This window comes from Drosophila rhopaloa, unplaced genomic scaffold, assembly GCF_018152115.1.
Source record: "Drosophila rhopaloa isolate 14029-0021.01 unplaced genomic scaffold, ASM1815211v1 contig_178, whole genome shotgun sequence".
NCBI classification, from domain to species: Eukaryota; Metazoa; Arthropoda; class Insecta; order Diptera; family Drosophilidae; genus Drosophila; species Drosophila rhopaloa.
In genome coordinates, this window is record NW_025335059.1 from 11,526,575 (window position 1) to 11,543,428 (window position 16,854).

At 41.3% G+C, this 16,854-nt stretch overlaps 7 protein-coding genes across 9 annotated transcripts; 3 read left to right on the forward strand and 4 right to left on the reverse strand.

The window, feature by feature from the left end:
* Positions 1 to 107: 107 nt before the first annotated feature.
* Positions 108 to 855, reverse strand: LOC108052169 (abnormal spindle-like microcephaly-associated protein homolog). Its single transcript, XM_017134506.2, has one exon. It carries the CDS (start codon positions 699 to 701, stop codon positions 285 to 287), a length of 417 nt encoding a protein of 138 aa, XP_016989995.1. The 5' UTR covers positions 702 to 855; the 3' UTR covers positions 108 to 284.
* Positions 856 to 2,725: 1,870 nt separating this feature from the next.
* Positions 2,726 to 5,367, reverse strand: LOC108052172 (DNA replication licensing factor Mcm5). Its single transcript, XM_017134510.2, has 4 exons — positions 5,090 to 5,367; positions 3,925 to 5,035; positions 3,042 to 3,863; positions 2,726 to 2,979 (listed from the first exon to the last, which is right to left on the reverse strand). The coding sequence occupies exons 1-4, from the start codon at positions 5,239 to 5,241 to the stop codon at positions 2,863 to 2,865; spliced, it is 2,202 nt and encodes a 733-aa protein (XP_016989999.1). The 5' UTR covers positions 5,242 to 5,367; the 3' UTR covers positions 2,726 to 2,862.
* A 604-nt stretch (positions 5,368 to 5,971) lies between these two features.
* On the forward strand, positions 5,972 to 7,873 carry LOC108052170 (protein arginine N-methyltransferase 1). The gene is made up of 4 exons (XM_017134507.2): positions 5,972 to 6,107; positions 6,171 to 6,452; positions 6,525 to 6,754; positions 6,961 to 7,873. The coding sequence occupies exons 1-4, from the start codon at positions 6,105 to 6,107 to the stop codon at positions 7,580 to 7,582; spliced, it is 1,137 nt and encodes a 378-aa protein (XP_016989996.1). The 5' UTR covers positions 5,972 to 6,104; the 3' UTR covers positions 7,583 to 7,873.
* A 36-nt stretch (positions 7,874 to 7,909) lies between these two features.
* Positions 7,910 to 9,945, reverse strand: LOC123037579 (RNA-binding protein 1). Of its 3 annotated transcripts, none has more exons than XM_044458995.1 (3): positions 9,849 to 9,945; positions 9,465 to 9,772; positions 7,910 to 8,236 (listed from the first exon to the last, which is right to left on the reverse strand). In XM_044458995.1, exons 2-3 carry the CDS (start codon positions 9,731 to 9,733, stop codon positions 8,116 to 8,118), a joined length of 390 nt encoding a protein of 129 aa, XP_044314930.1. In that variant the 5' UTR covers positions 9,734 to 9,772; positions 9,849 to 9,945; the 3' UTR covers positions 7,910 to 8,115. The 3 variants fall into 3 exon arrangements, with proteins under 3 accessions (XP_044314930.1, XP_044314929.1, XP_044314928.1); XM_044458994.1 differs by lacking the exon at positions 7,910 to 8,236 and adding an exon at positions 8,252 to 9,000 and having other exon boundaries at positions 9,465 to 9,795; positions 9,849 to 9,938; XM_044458993.1 differs by lacking the exon at positions 7,910 to 8,236 and adding an exon at positions 8,257 to 9,000.
* A 413-nt stretch (positions 9,946 to 10,358) lies between these two features.
* On the forward strand, positions 10,359 to 12,170 carry LOC108052181 (39S ribosomal protein L37, mitochondrial). The gene is made up of 5 exons (XM_044458938.1): positions 10,359 to 10,614; positions 10,678 to 11,025; positions 11,084 to 11,364; positions 11,420 to 11,859; positions 12,045 to 12,170. The coding sequence occupies exons 1-4, from the start codon at positions 10,439 to 10,441 to the stop codon at positions 11,839 to 11,841; spliced, it is 1,227 nt and encodes a 408-aa protein (XP_044314873.1). The 5' UTR covers positions 10,359 to 10,438; the 3' UTR covers positions 11,842 to 11,859; positions 12,045 to 12,170.
* A 77-nt stretch (positions 12,171 to 12,247) lies between these two features.
* Positions 12,248 to 13,907, forward strand: LOC108052180. The gene is made up of 4 exons (XM_017134522.2): positions 12,248 to 12,559; positions 12,627 to 12,782; positions 12,836 to 13,002; positions 13,057 to 13,907. The coding sequence occupies exons 1-4, from the start codon at positions 12,426 to 12,428 to the stop codon at positions 13,725 to 13,727; spliced, it is 1,128 nt and encodes a 375-aa protein (XP_016990011.1). The 5' UTR covers positions 12,248 to 12,425; the 3' UTR covers positions 13,728 to 13,907.
* A 71-nt stretch (positions 13,908 to 13,978) lies between these two features.
* Positions 13,979 to 15,114, reverse strand: LOC108052158. Its single transcript, XM_017134489.2, has 5 exons — positions 14,944 to 15,114; positions 14,756 to 14,891; positions 14,527 to 14,680; positions 14,288 to 14,474; positions 13,979 to 14,223 (listed from the first exon to the last, which is right to left on the reverse strand). Exons 1-5 carry the CDS (start codon positions 15,036 to 15,038, stop codon positions 14,010 to 14,012), a joined length of 786 nt encoding a protein of 261 aa, XP_016989978.1. The 5' UTR covers positions 15,039 to 15,114; the 3' UTR covers positions 13,979 to 14,009.
* Between the last annotated feature and the right edge of the window lie 1,740 nt (positions 15,115 to 16,854).

Below are 16,854 nucleotides of genomic sequence, written 5' to 3' on the forward strand. Positions count from 1 at the left end.
CTGTATTCATCGCATATACAAACAGCACTAGGACTGTAAACCAAAAATAGGCCTACAGAAAACACAAACTAATTTATATCGTTAATGGATAATGTTGTCTTTCAAGATTGCGGTTTCTTGAGTAAGAGTATTTTATTTTTCTGGAAGCTATCAGTTAATATTAAACTATTTACACGACACGTATTGAACTAAACGGTAGGTTTAACGCATTGCTGTGCAACAGCAATCTTTGAATACACATATTTGTATGTACAGTAAAAATCAGAATTGTGGAACAACGCCCATTACACAATGGGTTCGCATTGTTTCAACTCCTTGCGTGTTTTGAATCCCCGAAAGCCAGCCTGAATTTTAACAGCCGCATCAGTGGCGATTTTCTGCTTCTTGCGCACCAGGAATCCGCGGAATCCCGCCTGAATCTTGGTGGCACTGCGATCTTCCACCGACTTTCCTCCATTTTCCGAACTCGCCTGCTGATCGCCGCCATTGGGGCGGGGTTGATTTCCCTGGTTTTCCATGAGGGCGTTGTTTTTGGGGCGCTGGCGCTGGTTTCTCCTGGTATGGGAATTATTCGACTTGCTGGATCGGTGGATTTCTTTGCGCACTCGGTAGCCACGGAATCCGGCCTGGATCTTGATGGCCGCACTCTCTTCGGACTGCAAGGACGATGCTGATTCCGGGGAGCTCGGGTAAATGTACATGATCCTCTGCTGCACTGCGACGAAAATGGGTTTTCCCTGGGCAATCTGAGTCCGCGTTACTCCCCAAAAAATACGACTTGCATCGGTTGGTATCGCTCTGTGTTCCGGCCGAACTCGCTCGCTCGAGATCTAAAATTGTACTGACGTGCTGCAGACGCGGGCTTGGCATATGTACATACGGCGAGAATTTTCATTTTCAATTTCATTCACAAAACAAAGGCCCCACTCAGCGATTTCGCTCTCCCACCTCCCCCATGTATCTTACATTTTGTATCTACACCTCGGGGTACTGTATCTGTATCCACTTCTCTCCCGCGAGCATTTGAAGGAATCGTCCACGGATGCCAATGACGTTCAAGAGTTTTCGTTTCAGAAAATTCGTTGAAGCGTGTTGGAAACAATTATCTAATTTTCCCAGCGGTCCCAATTATGTGCAACCTAATTAACAGACAAATAATAATGGTGATCGGTTGCGTAATATGGCTGATTTTCTTCTTTTTTTTGAAATATTAACTTATTCGACTCGTGCTTAAATCGTGCGAAGGAAAACTCATCACGTAGTAATCACTATTTTGGAGAACATCGAGACTGTTTATGTTAGTTGGGGCCTGCGTAGCGGGTGGCGGAAATAATAGGGAAAATTGTTTAAGGTGAAAAGCGAACTTATAGATACACACAGAGATCCATAGCCATATATTCATGTGCAATGAAAGGTACATCGGGTGCATGTGCATCGCTTTGTTAATGGAAACGATGAACAGACACAGAGGCAGAGGTAATTGAAAAAGATGAACACACAAGTGCATCAATATCGGAATATGAATTTCAATTAAATTCGTATTGTTTGATGTTTGAATTGACTTGACCCTGGGTTCGAGGCAAAGTTCAAAGTACCACAATGTTATTAAATCGAGCAGCATTTGTGCGTTTAAATCAGTATTTTATAGTCACAAAATAAATTAAATTTATTTATGTAGCTAGATGTTTTTACTGATATTGAGTCTATGATATTCTGGAATTTTTTGAAAACGTCTAGGAAAAACATGTTTCGAATTTTCGCTCTATAAATTGTAGGGGAATTTGACGTCATTCGAATTTTGAACCTTAAAACGCAGCAAAGTGGCGTCATTAGACAGAAATTAATAAGAAATAAATATTATTGTTAGGTCGCTTAAAATAATACAGTCATTTCGTAGATATATATTTTGTGGTAAACAAGATTGTAAAGATTTCCTTCCGGAAATTTATAAATTTTCAGTGCTTATATTCGCCATTGTATTTAAATGGTCAGAAGCGTACGTAACATGCTTACGTATTTTTGAAAATTCGTGCACATATTGAGTACATTTCAGAGATCGTAGGTATGTAAGTAGATGTTCATGCGCAAATATACTAATTGAGTTTTGTATAAAAGGAAGTAATAAACGTTCTCAAACAGAGGAAAAAATATTTTTAAAAAATTGGCAAACGGCCAAGGTAATATGATTGGTTTTTGTGATTTGTCCGAATGACGTAGGCAAACACACTCGAATGTAGAGCGGAATTTTGGGTTTGTGCGGAAAATTGGAGGCCGACAAAGGGTCTATGTGTTTCTCTTTAAGCATGATCAACAAACAAAATTCGAATTTTGCTTACAATCTCATTTTTCAAATGTAAACAATCATGGAAATTTATGTAAAACTAAATCTGCCGGCATCGCTGACTTATGTACTTAAAATACCTAGGGTTCCCCACAAGCATTACAAAATTAAGAATGTAATTTTGATTAGGCAAGTCTTAAATATAATGGAAGCAATAGAATCATTATCTTTTTTTTTAGCTTACCTACAATATTAATCTCTTTCAATTTTAAATTATGGTACTAACTTTACATTTAAACTTGCAAATAAAAGTTTTAAGCGTATCTGATGATGTAACATTTCGATACATACTAATCTTTTATAAACATTTATTTGAGTAATTACCCAAATCGAAGCTGCGAAAATATCTAAATAAATTGATTCCCTTAATACCTTACATTTTTTTGGGTACAATATATTTTTTTTATTTGTCTCAAATGTAGAATGTATGGGTTTCTTAACAATACACATGAAGATACAATGGAAATGGCAAACGATTAATGAATTAAACAATGGAAAAATAATTATGTGAATAACAGTGGTTAGCATATGCGATAAAGCATCTTGCGTTGCATCCTGTGCTGCAGCTCTCCACGACGAATCATGGTGTGAATAACCTTCATTACGGTACGTTCCTCATACTTCTGACGCAAAAAGTCCTGAAAAACATATACATGTGAGTAAAACCGCTTTTTACTTAGGCCTGGGAATTTATAATTACCTGCAGAATGTTCTGCTCTGATACTTGAGATCCAATAGCAAAGCGGCGTTTTAATTGCTTCTCGATGCGATTCAGCGTCTCCTGGTCCTCCTCTGTTGTGAATCCCTCGGCGCCGGCCAAGCTGCCCGTCATGGCAGCATCGAGGGTCGACACTTGGAATAGGCGAAGAGCCTCGTTGACGTGCTCATCGGTGACGAATGGCAGTAAGCGAATCTTTGCCAGTGACTCCGAGATGCGAATGACAGCCTCCAGCTGGCGAACTGTAATGGGAATGCTCATTCGTTTGTCGGATGCCTTCTCTTGCTGACCAGCTCCACTGCGCATTAGGACATAGCGGCTCTTCAGTTTCTCCCCGGCCGCCTCGCCCAGCCTAGGACCGCAGTGGGTGCGGCAGTAGTGGATGTACTTCTTGAACGTTGACAGCGATATTTCACCCTCGGCCGGCTCAGAAGGAGCCGACTTGTTTGAGCTGAGATGGACGTTGATAATATGCTTGGCTAGAGTGATATCCCGCGACTCATCATGAATGTCCTTAACTATGAAAATCATGTCAAAACGGGAAAGAATCGTGGGCATGAAGTCGATGTTTTCCTCGCCCTTGGTGTCATCCCATCGGCCAAAAATGGAATTGGCGGCTGCCAAAACCGAACAGCGCGAATTCAAAGTGGTCGTGATGCCGGCCTTGGCAATGGATATGGTCTGCTGCTCCATGGCCTCGTGAATAGCCACACGATCGTCCTCTCGCATCTTGTCGAACTCATCAATACAAACCACGCCGCCATCGGCCAGGACCATCGCCCCGCCTTCCATGACGAAATTGCGCTGAGGGATATTTTATCAGTCAATAAGTAAAATATAGGTCCTTTAATATTATTATACTCACCGTCTGGGGATCCTTCATAACCGAAGCAGTGAGACCAGCAGCACTGGATCCCTTGCCCGAAGTGTAAACGGCTATGGGCGCCACCTTCTCCACGAACTTTAAGAGCTGCGACTTGGCTGTACCAGGATCACCCAGCAGCAGGACGTTGATATCGCCACGACGGCACAAACCGTCCGGTAAACGTTTACGGGATCCGCCGAAGAGCATGCAGGTTATGGCCTTCTTGATATCCCGCGAACCGAAGATACTGGGTGCCAGCGACTGCGAAAGACGATCGTAGATGTCTCCGGAAGCGGCCAAGCGCCGAAAGTGTTCCTCCTCGTCGGTGGTAATGTTGCTGTAGCGGGAGATGGCACCGGAACCCTCCGAGTCGACTGTGATGCCCACCACTCGCATGTAGGGAGCACGGACGCCAACGACGGCTTTCTCGCGACCATCTTGGCGAGAGGGTTTGCCCACCTTTCGAATGGAATAGATGCCCTGGATGAGCACACGATTGCCGGGCACAACGCGTTCGCAAAGCGAGCGATCGCAAAAGAGCTGCAAGTGGCGGGGAATCTCGCCCTGGGGCACAAAGTCGGGCAGTTCCTGCAGCTTGAGTGTTTGGAAATCGACGCACTTGCACTTGTCCGGCATAATGAAGAAGGGATCTAATGGGCACTTAGGTCTTCCAGCCTGCTCCGTGTTACACTTCCTGGGCAGGGCATAGCCCTCTAATCCCGGATTCACTTTGAGATTCGGAATCACCGTGCTGCAGGAGAGGCACATGATGGACATCCGCGTGGCCTTGGCACTGATACCGGAGGCGGCCACAATGATTCCGGCGATTTTGACCAGCTTAGACACGGAGTCCGACTTCAGCTGACGGATGTTGGTGGGGTTCGCATTCGAGCTCAGCAGGATTTGGATGTCGTGCATCTGCTCCTCGTGCTCCGGACGGGGAGCTGTGATCTCGTCGGCCACCTCCCGGGCGGCTTCCTCGAAAATCTGCAAGTGTTCCGTAGGCTGTTTGTTCAACTTGTCTGCCAGCGTCTCGTCGAAGCCCACCAGGTCCTCCATCTCGATCTCCAGGAAGTACCGTCCATTCAAGTAGTTCCTCTTCAGAGTGTCGCTACAGAAAGATTACCTTTAAAGCTGTTTGGGAGGGGATTTGAATTCCACTCACCGGTATTTGTAGAAAAAGTTCTCTTCGTTGAAAGTGCGGATAAACTCCTTGTACTTCTTCTTCACCGCCTGCAAGTTGATTTGCGAATCCGTCTGGTTTTCTCCTCCGAAATTGTCCGAGAAGAACACACCCGCATCGTCAAAGCCTTCCATTTTGATCGGTAAACACGGTTAAAACAAGATACTTTTGGTAAATAAACGCTTCTTTCTGCCTGGCTTCCTCCTGTTCAATAATGCGATGTGCTATTATTTTGCCGCCAAAATTGCCGGGCAAGCGGTGACTAGAGATGGAAAATTAAAGATGGAACTATCGGTTGTTTTTCGCAACTATCGGTGCTTGTGCTTAACATAATTTCAAGAATTAAAATTTATTTAAATTATAATGAATGATATGAGCTGTGTTTTAGATAAAAGCATCATGGACATCATCTTTTATGTCTTCCACATGTTCTACCAAATCACTTGATTCCAGAACGTTCTGAAATAATACTCGAACAGTAATTAGAAGTATACAGTGACCTGAAGCAATCAATGTCAAGTCACTGGAAAATTAAATAATCTGGTAAAGGTGGGTCTTAAACAAAAATTGAGTTACATTTTATCTATAATTTAATTGACTCATATGCAAATCGACAAAATAATAATTAAAAATGTGTTAAAAAATTGTTTTAACTACATAAATTTGTAATATAGTGGGTCTATTGTTTCTTGTATTTTTTGACGTCACAAAGGTACATTAATCATTTTCCGTAAAGTACTCTTCAAAATTATCTTAAAACTATTCCATATAATATTTTTTCAACCCCTTTCCAATCACAAAAAGATCCAGTGACTGTCACTGTTTGAGCATAAAATTCAACCCCCAGTCAAAAATACCAAATCCGAAATTTCGCACGCTTTAACGGCGACAGTGTTGCAAAACGAATTTTTGAACTAGCGTGCTGTAGAAATAGTCCCATCATTTAGTCGCTATTTTTTCGACGTGAAAAACCAAAGAGACGCCGAAAAATTAGAAAATGGTGAGTTTCCGACGGATTTTGCATCTAAATAAAGGCTGTAATGCTGACGGTTCGATTTCTCAGGCCAGCACAGACATCCCGATGGAGGCAGCTGTGGAATCTGCGACCGGCCTCACGCCCAATTCAAATGCGAACTCAAACAATGTGGCTAAGAAGCTGCCCGCGGAGGAGTCCACCGGGGATAATCCCAACGCCAATGCCAACGCCGACGAGATGACGTCCCGCGATTATTACTTCGACTCCTATGCCCATTTCGGGATCCACGAGGAGATGCTGAAGGACGAGGTGCGCACCGTCACATACCGAAACGCCATGTACCACAATAAGCATCTGTTCCAGGGCAAGGTACGCTTCACTTCACTCCCCTCCCATGGCTTCCAATTTGTAGCCATCTCACCGCGTAATTTCCATTTTCAGACTGTGCTGGACGTTGGCTGCGGCACCGGCATTCTGTCCATGTTCGCCGCGAAAGCCGGCGCCGCTCTGGTGATCGCAGTCGACTGCTCCAACATCATCGAGTTTGCCCGCCAAGTGGTCATCGACAACAATCTACAGGACGTGATCAAGGTGGTCAAGGGCAAGATTGAGGAGATCGAGCTTCCAAATGGTATTGAGGGCGTGGACATCATAATTTCCGAGTGGATGGGGTAGGTTACGAATTTCCAAAGGGTGGCATAGGTCTAATTTTGTTAGAGAGCTCTTAAAAATTAACTCTCTTAAATAGATATATAGCCCTGGCTGCCGCTAGATTAGATTTGTGCAGCTATCTAGAATGAAACAGCCGCATATAACAAAAACAAGAAGTTGTGATTTCCCCGAATTGTAACCATTCTAATTTATTTTGTATCTTTAGTTACTGCCTCTTTTATGAGTCCATGTTGGACACAGTGCTATATGCGCGGGACAAGTGGCTGAAGCCCAACGGCATGATGTTCCCGGACCGAGGCACGCTGTACATCACGGCTATCGAGGACCGACAGTACAAGGACGAGAAGATCAACTGGTGGGACGATGTTTACGGCTTCGACATGAGCTGCATTCGAAAGGTGGCCGTGACTGAGCCGCTCGTTGACGTGGTGGATCCCAAGCAGGTGGTCTCCACTTCCTGCATGGTTAAGGAGGTGGACCTATACACCGTTCAGAAGGCAGATCTCAACTTCTCGTCAAAGTTCAGCCTGTGCATCAAGCGAAACGACTTTGTGCAGGCGCTAGTTACCTACTTTAATATAGAATTCACCAAGTGTCACAAGCGCCTTGGGTTCAGCACGTCGCCAGACTCCACATATACGCACTGGAAGCAGACCGTCTTCTATTTGGATGACCATATGACGGCCAAGAAGAACGAGGAGATCACCGGCACGTTCCAAATGAAGCCCAACGAGCGGAACAACCGCGATCTGGACTTCGTCATCGACATCAACTTCAAGGGCGAACTGTCCGAGATCCAGGAGTCGAACACTTACCGCATGCGCTAAGGTCCGCCATAACCAATCCAGTCCGCCAGTCTGTAATGGGGCTCAGAGCTCTGTGGCAAGGATATAAACAATGACTAGACGTAAGGTTTATTCCAGTGCGAAATGTGCAACGAATTAGTGTTGCGTCTTCTCCTAAGTTTAAAGTGTACCTTTGTTAGTATACATAATATTTTTACACTCGTGCGCCTGTTTAAATTATTATTCGAACATACTTCTAAGAAAAGTTGTACAGTAGCACGTCAATTCTCACATAATAAACAGTGCATTAAGCACATCCCCTTTTGCTGGAAACAGATGCATTTTGATGACACATGAAACCTAACGAAACTCGTTTGATTGTGTTTATATTTTTTTTAATACAAAAAATAAGGAAATTTAAGAATGCATTGAAAGAAACAGTGTCATCTAAAGGGAATTTACTTACATCGCAATCAACATAGGAATTCCTTTTAAAAAAGACAGCCTGTGCCAAGTTTTAGGTTTGATTGCGATACTGCTTAAGTGTTATCCTTTTGTTTTTTTTTGGAAATATATTAATGGCGATCGCGGGAGTCCGAGCGACTTCGACGATCGCGCGAGAAACTGCGACTGCGGGGTGAACGGGAGCGGCGTGGCGAACGGGAGCGATCTTGCGAACGGGAGCGACGTGGCGTCCTGAAAAAAATTGTTGGTAAAGAAAAGAAAATTAATAATATTAACAAAACTACAAGTCAACTTTCTGCTTAGAATATTTAAAAGTGTATGTACATACGCGACTTACAAAAAGCTGTACAAAAAAATGTGACACTATCAGGTAAATGCGGGTTTGGCAAAATCTTATTCGCAATATAACATTATTCACAGGAAATGAAAGCTGTGCAACTTTTTGATCTAATTTAAGTTAAGGTAAGTATAATCCAATTTGGTATTGAGTATTTATGTGGCAAAGAGCAAATTAAAAAGTTAATAGAAAGTTTTAGGAAAACCCTGTAGCTACTTGGTTAATTTAAATCTTTCCACATTTTGGAAGGACAAATTCGCAATGACAAAATCGACGGACAAATCTATAATACTTCCTTTGAAACGAACTTGGGCCAGCAAGTAAAAAGTAAAATCGCCGAGAAAGCTCAATAAACCGCCAAGACGAGCCCTGTTATTAAACACTAAATTAAAAAAAATATTTGTAAGCAATTATCTGAGGGATACGCGGGATAACTTCATTAGTAGAACTCTTTGGCGACTGCAATGCTTCTTCTACGATGAAATCATTTGGGTTGCTAATCAAAACTTCTGTGAGGCTGTGACGCTGAACATGGGTAATTTGGAGTTGCAAGTTGAAGGTTGTTGGCTGTGGCTGTGAAGATGGTTGCTGTTGTAGATTGTTGATGTTGAAGAAGGAAGAAGTAGCAGTGGAAGTAGTTCTAGCCGAAGGAGTTATCCTGAAAAAGTGTCGATAACTCGCATTTAACAAAGACTAAAGGTTCAGATCGTAGATAATATATATATACAGTTTGTATGTTTGGTCAGAGTAACATACTATCAATTTTCGATTAGGAATGTCGTGTATTTTGGTCAAAAGTCAGCTAAGCCTCTGACCAAAACAGCCTACGAAAAAACTTCCATTAAGTGGAAGTTTTTTCGTAGGCTGCTTTATCACGTGCAGCAAAATGGCGGGAGAATGTATTTTAGCAATCAATGGTTTGCGTTGATATCAATGAAAAAACAGATTATATACATTTTGACAGGGACTTGGTTAATTCGGCCGTTTGAATAAAAATATACCGCCGTTGTTAACGTTGACTTGGAAATGAATTACTCCATTGGAGTCAAGAGATTCATGATTTCCATTTTGGAAAGCATTTAAAAAGAATAACTGTGCGACGTGTTTTGTCCATGGAATTACCTGTAGCGCCGGGAACGCCCCGATGACATCTCCACGCGAATTCTGGCGCCGCAGCAGCGTGTTCCGTCCAGAGCACGCTTTGCATCCTCCGCGTCCCGTCGGTCTTCGAACTCCACGAAGGCGAAACCTGGCGGATTACGGGCCACCCATACGTTGCGCAATGGTCCGTATTTACTGAAAGCTCCCTCGATCTCGTACTTGGACGCGGAGCTGCCCAGGTTGCCGACATACACTTTGCAGGCCAGGTCCCACTCCTTGTACCGGGGCATTTTTGGGGTGTCGTGAGTCTTGCGGGAGAATGTGAGCGGCTAAAACACGAATATCGGGTTTACTAAGATTTGCCGTGCAAGCCTTGATATTTGGGAAGCTCGCCTTAGCCCTTACCTGCTAAAAATTAACTAGATTTTGATTATTTTTTTTTACAAAACCAGGCCTGTTTCTTATTTATTACAATCACCTAAAGTGTGACCGAATTCGAAAAAGTATTGGTGGCAGCTCTAAGCGATGTATATCGCTGGTTTTTGTGAGATGCTTAAAATTAAGTATGGAAAAGTTCTAAAATAATAGAATAAAATTTTAATAGTAAATTATAGAGCAATTAAACTCTAAGCTTACATACTTTTAATTTAGGTTTTTTTTATTCAATTTAAGTTAAGATGTTATCTATCAACTGAACTGAACAACAACTAATAACTGAATTGGTTTTTACCATACTGTCTGCCTTGATTTTAAGCTAAACTGAGCGGCAACTCTGCGATACGTATAACGATATGAAGCTAACCTCATGTATAAAGAATGTATTCCATTTTTACAGCTAATTGATAATTTAAAATTTTAATTAAGTAACCATTAAGGCACGAAAATATTTGTATGAGCAACCGTAACAGAACATCTCCCATCCCTAATAGACATTTCATAACCAATCCGCCGGGCACCACTTCATTCAACGAAAACATTGTCAAATCCTAACTAAAATGAGGCTAACAAAGACCTTATGTGCCCAGCACATCGGCTGGCACTTTAAGAAGCACTGGTTGGTCCAGGGAAAACGAGTTCCCAAGGAAACTGGTGCTGTGGCCGAGCTCCTGAAATTGGGAGTTCAGGTAAAGAATCCAGAGGATCTATTAAACGGCAAAGTTGAGAGAAAAATGTAAGGATTATTAAGCGAATAATATTTAAATATAATTATTAACATTTATCGTTCATCCCACAGTGTGGACATTGTTGGCACCCGTGTGAACACAATTCCCGAGGACAGCAGCCACCCTGACTGGCATTCCACCGTTTGCCACTCCTATTCCGACAACAACGTGCTAATTGGAGGACTGCCACAGGCCCAGGTCCTGACCAACTGCATCGAGATTCAAACCTTTCCCAAGCAGATCGAGGATGTCATTGCCAGCCAGCAGTTGCCCAATTCCATAGACAAGAGTATTCGGCATGCTATTTTGGCATCCCACGTGCTCGATGCGGAGCAAGTGAAACTGCCCAAGGTCAGGCTTCCAGAGCGCCCGGCCTTTAATCTGCCCCGTTCCTATGGAATTTCCCATGAAAGGGTCAAGTATGTCCATATCTATATACGTTTCTTATACCAAACCTAATTCTGGAATCTAATTTAGTCGCCTGCTGGTAAACAAACTCCTGCATGAGACCGAAAAACTGGCTGGTCGTTCAGTCTCTATTCGTAGAAAGCTTATAGACAATGCCACTTTCAAGACCTCGATCAATAAGGACGGTGATCTTCTTGGGTTTTCCATCAATGCTGAAAAAGTCATTTTCGCTAACCGTGCCATCGAAGCTGTCAAGGGAAAATTTGAGGGTGATTTGCCCGATCTTTACCCAATGAAGACTACAATTTCGATTCCAAAGCATCATATTTACCAAACGGACAATTTCTATCGTGAGTTTTTAAATCACTGTATGTACTTGCAATTCTAACAGTGTCATAACTTCAGCCCTGCGCACGGATATCAGCTGCTCCCATCCACACACTATTTTCACGGTCTTTAACAAGAACCTGGTTAAAAACGCGCATGGATCCGGAGTCACAACTTCTCAGCTTCAGGCAAGGACATTGATCAAAGCTTTCGTTGTGGCTGCGGCAAGAGCTAGGCAATTGCACGGAGATTCCGTGGAGGGTGCTCTCCCCAAACCAATTGTCGTGCAGAGTGTCCAGACCGACGGACGCACATTTCACTTTGGAGTGCTGCAGCTGAACACACTTGATCTTAGCGCCAATAACCCCTCCAAGAACTATTGGTTCCACAGGCAGAACTACGATCTATTTTCCGAATGCAGCTACGAAGCTGGAAGAACACATTTGACAAATTACAACGGCGATGTCTTCCGCATATTTAATGCATTTTATAACAACTAGTAAAATATAAATGAAACTTACAAATAAAATACTTTTTTGTTATGTCTGTATAAGGCTAAAGAAATTATTTTATTCGGGCTTGGAAATTTATAACGTATATGTATTAATTTTGTTTTTAAACATATTTTTTATTTTCAAAGGAAACTCCAATGTTTGATTGTATTGGATCTGCTCTTTTCTGGTCTTATAAATTGATTTATTAGAATGGTCTTGAGGAGCCTTACATCTTGAAAAAACTTTTTTACCTAATATGGGACTGAGAATATTGATTGATAAAAACCCATTTAAAATTATTTCAAAAATAAAAGCCAGAAATAGCTGAAGCAACAGCACTTCGTCTATTTTCCTATCCTAGGTGTAAATTGGTGAATTATTTTTCACCTTACTTGTTATTCCCCCTTATCGACAGGTCGATACCCGAACCCCATCCCCATCCGCAACCATTTCAGCCGACTCCATAGCAACGTGGATGCACTTCAATTGTTTATGCATCGATGTATTGACTGCTAATAGAGACGTTGTGCAGAGCAAAGTTTTTCCACCCACACACATTTAAAGTTTAAAGAGGCAAACAAATCGCTACCATGAATAGGCCAAAGCAGAGCACCAGCTCCAACAACAGTGGCACATCCTCGGAAACCAGCGAGACGCAAAGTGTGGATGACCAGCAAAGAACTCCGCATTTGAACATTCGTGCGAGTAGTGCATCATTGAGTAGGTGGGTAGAGAACGTATTATTTGGCAATTCTTTGCCTATTATTTACACAATTTTAATAAATTTGTAGAGCCAAAAACAGTTGGAGACGCATGAAGGAGCTGGCTGCGGAGAAGGAAAAGGAAAATGAGGCCAAGCGACCGCCTTGGCGAGCAGTTAGCGTTTCTACGCTTACCAAACCCGATAAAAGCGCCTTGCTTCGGGCCAAATTACTGGATGCCTCAAGGTTATTGAACTTAATTGTAAACTTTAAATAGTATTCAATAATTTTCCAAACAGACGGCTTAGAGCTGGCAAGGCAAATGTGGCTCTACAAACGGACTTTGTGCCCACAAAGCTAATGAAAGAGGCTAGCTTTGGGGTACAGGAGGATCTTATTCTGCACAAGGACATTGGCATTCTCACCGACGGACAGTACTCGAAGAAGAAGGATGGCTATGAAAAGTGTAAGCTTAGTACTTGGTACTTAATTAAAACCAAATTAAATGTGCTATTTGCAGATGTGCTCACGTATTCCATGTCACAAATGACCGATAGTGTGGCTACAGTTTCGCGCCAAACACAAACTCTGCTGCCCAAGGCATATAATAAAGATCTCGTAAATTCGTACCTCCCCAAATCCGAAGAAGATGATGGCAGTGACATTATGTCCGATGTGGAGAAAAGGCTTGGCGATCAAATTGCCAAGATACGGAAACTAAACTTTGACGAAACGCATCAGCCAAGAAGAAGTGGGAATAATACGATCCTGGCTCCTACCCTGTCATCCTGGCACTTCGATGACGATGCAGTGGAAATGGAAGCTGATCGACACTTTATACCCTACACAATTGAGTCGTTTAAGCCCTGGCGGAGCTTCGTTCCATTTCCCTTCCGATTGAGGGGTAACTCCCTAATTGGCACCCAAAAGATTGATTGGTACGCCCTACTGCAGTCTATTGACGACCTGATCAAGGAGTCCAACAATCTGGTAGACAAGTTGGAGCAGATAATGTTGGAAAATCGAACGCATCGGAAGTCTGTGCTGGGAAATCTGGGTAAAATTCCCAAGTTCGAGCCCAGCAACTTAACACCTCCGTCGGAGCAATGGCTGCCACTAATTGAACAGCAGGAAAAGCAACTGCAAATTATTTTGAGCAGCAGCGGGGCTAAGGTTGAATCTCCCGAGTAGTGGTTAATAAAGTATCCAAATACGATGATGGTTAAAAATTATGAAATCAAATTACCTGCACCCTGTTTAAGATATGATTTAAACACTATATTCGTATGGTTTATAGCCTAAGGCTTTAAAAAGCGAAAGAAAAGCTTGTTAGTCAAAGCACTAGAAATTGTAGTGAACTACAGAACACGGTTAAATAAAGATAGCACAATGGAGTTTATTTATTTGTTGAAAAATATTTGGTTGTAAGGGTACTGCAAACAATTTGATTAAACTTGAAACGATTAACATTAACTAAGCCTTCTTTTCCCGAGAAATTCCAGATGACTTTCCCTTTCCTTGAGAGCTTTTCTTTGGCATAAGCTTCATCAGAATGTCCGTAGCTGATTTACTATCCAGGGGGCAATTGGAATACACCTCCTCACACGCTCTATCGTCGGATCGCTTTCCATGCTCCAGCGCTTCTTTTATTGCCGTCCCATCTAGCAGGTAATCCACCAGAGAATTTCTAAAAATAAATAAACCACAAAAAAAATAATTTTAAATCGATTTTTAATTCTGCAGTTACTTACTCCGAAAGCATGTGAATAAATTCGTCCATTTGGTCTGAGGAACCGATCTTCATGTTATACTCCGTGGAGCGAACATAACCACACACCGCACGTTGCATACAACTTGTGGAGTCAATATTATTCTGACCCAGGACATCGTCGATTTTGTTCATCATGGTACTCAGGGGTGTCAGGTCACTATCCTCACCTGTAAGAAATCACATTGATTAATTGCAACTAGTTTTGAAAAGGGTACTTACTTCGTCCATATCCTCCATATCCACCATGGAATGCTGATAGAATTTTCGGAATTAGTATAATGGCTCCAATGCCCACAAGAGTTCCCAAAACCACTCCGCCCAGGTCGAGTTTAATTGGATTGTAGGCGGAAAGTCCAGTACCGCCAGGATAACCCTAAAACGTAAAAGAATATAAATCAATTATAGATAGCTTACATCAAAAATGATTGATTAAAAATCATTAACATACGTTTAGAGATCCATATCCAGTGGTGTATCCCAGACGTTCAAGCCTATCTTTTGTGGAAGCCGCTTGAGGTTCACTGGGCTGCGTCTTATTTTCGTTGTAGTAGGACCTATCTCGCTGCACTTTGTCCGCGTAGAACCTGTAGTAGTGCCAAAGTTAATACTAAATTTGGAGAACTATAATCCACTTACTTATGGCTGTCATCATATTTAGGGATTGCATTCGCATAGCTCAGCAACACCATCGCACCCAATAAGTGCAATATAATAATGCAGTTTGTGTTCATTGTGTTTTTTAATAGTATCCTTTTTGGTTTTATGTTATTTAGTCCCTTGGGGTTTTTCTGGTGGCTCCAACGCGTCGTTCACTCTGCTCAAAACTAATATTTCTACTGCTACCGACTCCACTATTTATAGGAGTTGCCCAAAAATTCGAGCAATTTGTTCAAATTACAAAATGTCAAGCAATGTGCAGATTTGAATGCCGTTTAAGCGAGTATTTGGGAAAAGTGAGGAAAGAAACCCATTCTAGCAAAACGAATGAACAGGTGTTTGTAACCATACAGGCACTTATGTCCACACACACGCACAGTAAGCCCTCGCTGTGTAAGACCATCATTGTATTTATGTCGCTGTAATGCGCAATTTTCATTGCATACTCAATTATTTAACGAAATTATCGCAGCCACGAAAACGGCGAAGACGCCAACAAACAACCACGCTTGCTGGGCGGATAAATTGAGCAGCCATGCATCTGAAACCAAAAGTCGTATATCTATGTACTCCAATGGATCAAAATCGCGACTTGGGACCGGAGACACATGGAAGTGTTTGCACCTGTGCGACTTGCATCATTATGAGGGGCACCCGACCAAGAGATTTCTGGTATTAAGTCACTGACTTTTTGTGGCTCGTTTTTCGTAAATATTAAAAAGGCCTTTAATATATGGGCTTTTACATAGATATTTATAAATGGTTTGTACTTCAGTATAAAAGGGCTGTTTTATAAAATATTTTCATTTCCAAAAAGGAACCTTTACGTCAACTTACATTAAATACAAATAAAACTTAACAATTTCATTGCACAATATTTTAAATCTAGAAGTAAAGAACAAAAATAATAAATTAAAAAAGATTTCTAGATCTGAAGATTCGAGATCGGGGCAGCAAATGCTGACCTTCGAAATTCAAAACAAATCAAAATAAATAAATACTGCTATCTACCATCAGCAAGCTTATTCAAATTTATAAATGGATTTTGAGAAAAAAAATGATAATCTACTTCTCTATTTAACAATTATGTTTAAAAGTCGCAAGGTTTACTTTTCCTTTAAATTCTTAGTAATAAGTAAGTATATGGGTTTAATTTATTTCATTACTATAATAAAATATTATGTAAGTACGCCGTCTTGTATATTTTCTCAATCTTAAATATTATATTATATTTATTTTGACACAAATTAGCAGAGTAACTGCTATCTGAATAATTGAGGAACATATGGTTTCAGTTTCTTTTATTATTTAAAACAAAAAAAATTACATTTATTTTAAAATTCGAAATAAAATGGACTTTACAACATCCACTTTATTTTTGTTGTAGCTTATTAGCAATCTTTTTATTTCCATTTTTACTCCCCTTTGCTGATATTCTTCTAAAGTTATTGCAGCACAATATTATTTACTTCACGCAATGTATTCCATGATAATAAACATTCGTGAAACTTTACAATTAACATATACTTAAATCTAAAACCTATTCATTGAATCCTGTGAGCCAATTTATTTTCTGTTAATTTTTCAATGTCCGTTTATCTAAAGAATCCTGTGAGATAATTTAATTTCTGTTAATTTTTCAATGTCCATTTACACTTAATTGGTACAAAGAAAATAACGAATTCCAAGTCAGTGCTCAATGGCAAATTTGTTCTCCGATTAGTGTGACTTAGGCAGCCTTGAAATTACGAGTCATTCATTGCCTCTCGTTAAGGTTAATGTCATAAAGAATTTGCTTTTTTGAATTTCTGCCATGGTTTTGTTTATATACAACCAGACACCTACACACCCGATTTAATATGTGGGTATAGGATGATGTGCAGTTTATTT

Bases quoted from the DNA above. Each gene is read 5' to 3' on its own strand.
- LOC108052172 (XM_017134510.2), bottom strand. From the start codon at position 5,241: ATGGAAGGCTTTGACGATGCGGGTGTGTTCTTCTCGGACAATTTCGGA. The intron at 5,036-5,089 runs GTGAGTGGAATT...ATCTTTCTGTAG, and splicing joins AACTTTTTCTACAAATACCG to CGACACTCTGAAGAGGAACT. The intron at 3,864-3,924 runs GTGAGTATAATA...AATATCCCTCAG, and splicing joins TTATGAAGGATCCCCAGACG to CGCAATTTCGTCATGGAAGG.
- LOC108052169 (XM_017134506.2), bottom strand. From the start codon at position 701: ATGTACATTTACCCGAGCTCCCCGGAATCAGCATCGTCCTTGCAGTCC.
- LOC108052170 (XM_017134507.2), top strand. The intron at 6,453-6,524 runs GTACGCTTCACT...TTCCATTTTCAG, and splicing joins AGCATCTGTTCCAGGGCAAG to ACTGTGCTGGACGTTGGCTG. The intron at 6,755-6,960 runs GTAGGTTACGAA...TTGTATCTTTAG, and splicing joins ATAATTTCCGAGTGGATGGG to TTACTGCCTCTTTTATGAGT.
- LOC108052158 (XM_017134489.2), bottom strand. From the start codon at position 15,038: ATGAACACAAACTGCATTATTATATTGCACTTATTGGGTGCGATGGTG. The intron at 14,681-14,755 runs GTATGTTAATGA...TTTACGTTTTAG, and splicing joins CTGGATATGGATCTCTAAAC to GGTTATCCTGGCGGTACTGG. The intron at 14,224-14,287 runs GTAAGTAACTGC...ATTTATTTTTAG, and splicing joins TTTATTCACATGCTTTCGGA to AAATTCTCTGGTGGATTACC.
- LOC108052181 (XM_044458938.1), top strand. From the start codon at position 10,439: ATGAGGCTAACAAAGACCTTATGTGCCCAGCACATCGGCTGGCACTTT. The intron at 10,615-10,677 runs GTAAGGATTATT...TTCATCCCACAG, and splicing joins GGCAAAGTTGAGAGAAAAAT to TGTGGACATTGTTGGCACCC. The intron at 11,026-11,083 runs GTATGTCCATAT...AATCTAATTTAG, and splicing joins ATTTCCCATGAAAGGGTCAA to TCGCCTGCTGGTAAACAAAC.
- LOC108052180 (XM_017134522.2), top strand. From the start codon at position 12,426: ATGAATAGGCCAAAGCAGAGCACCAGCTCCAACAACAGTGGCACATCC. The intron at 12,783-12,835 runs GTTATTGAACTT...TTTTCCAAACAG, and splicing joins AAATTACTGGATGCCTCAAG to ACGGCTTAGAGCTGGCAAGG. The intron at 13,003-13,056 runs GTAAGCTTAGTA...TGCTATTTGCAG, and splicing joins GAAGGATGGCTATGAAAAGT to ATGTGCTCACGTATTCCATG.
- LOC123037579 (XM_044458994.1), bottom strand. From the start codon at position 9,733: ATGCCCCGGTACAAGGAGTGGGACCTGGCCTGCAAAGTGTATGTCGGC. The intron at 9,001-9,464 runs GTAATTCCATGG...ACACTTTTTCAG, and splicing joins GGGCGTTCCCGGCGCTACAG to GATAACTCCTTCGGCTAGAA.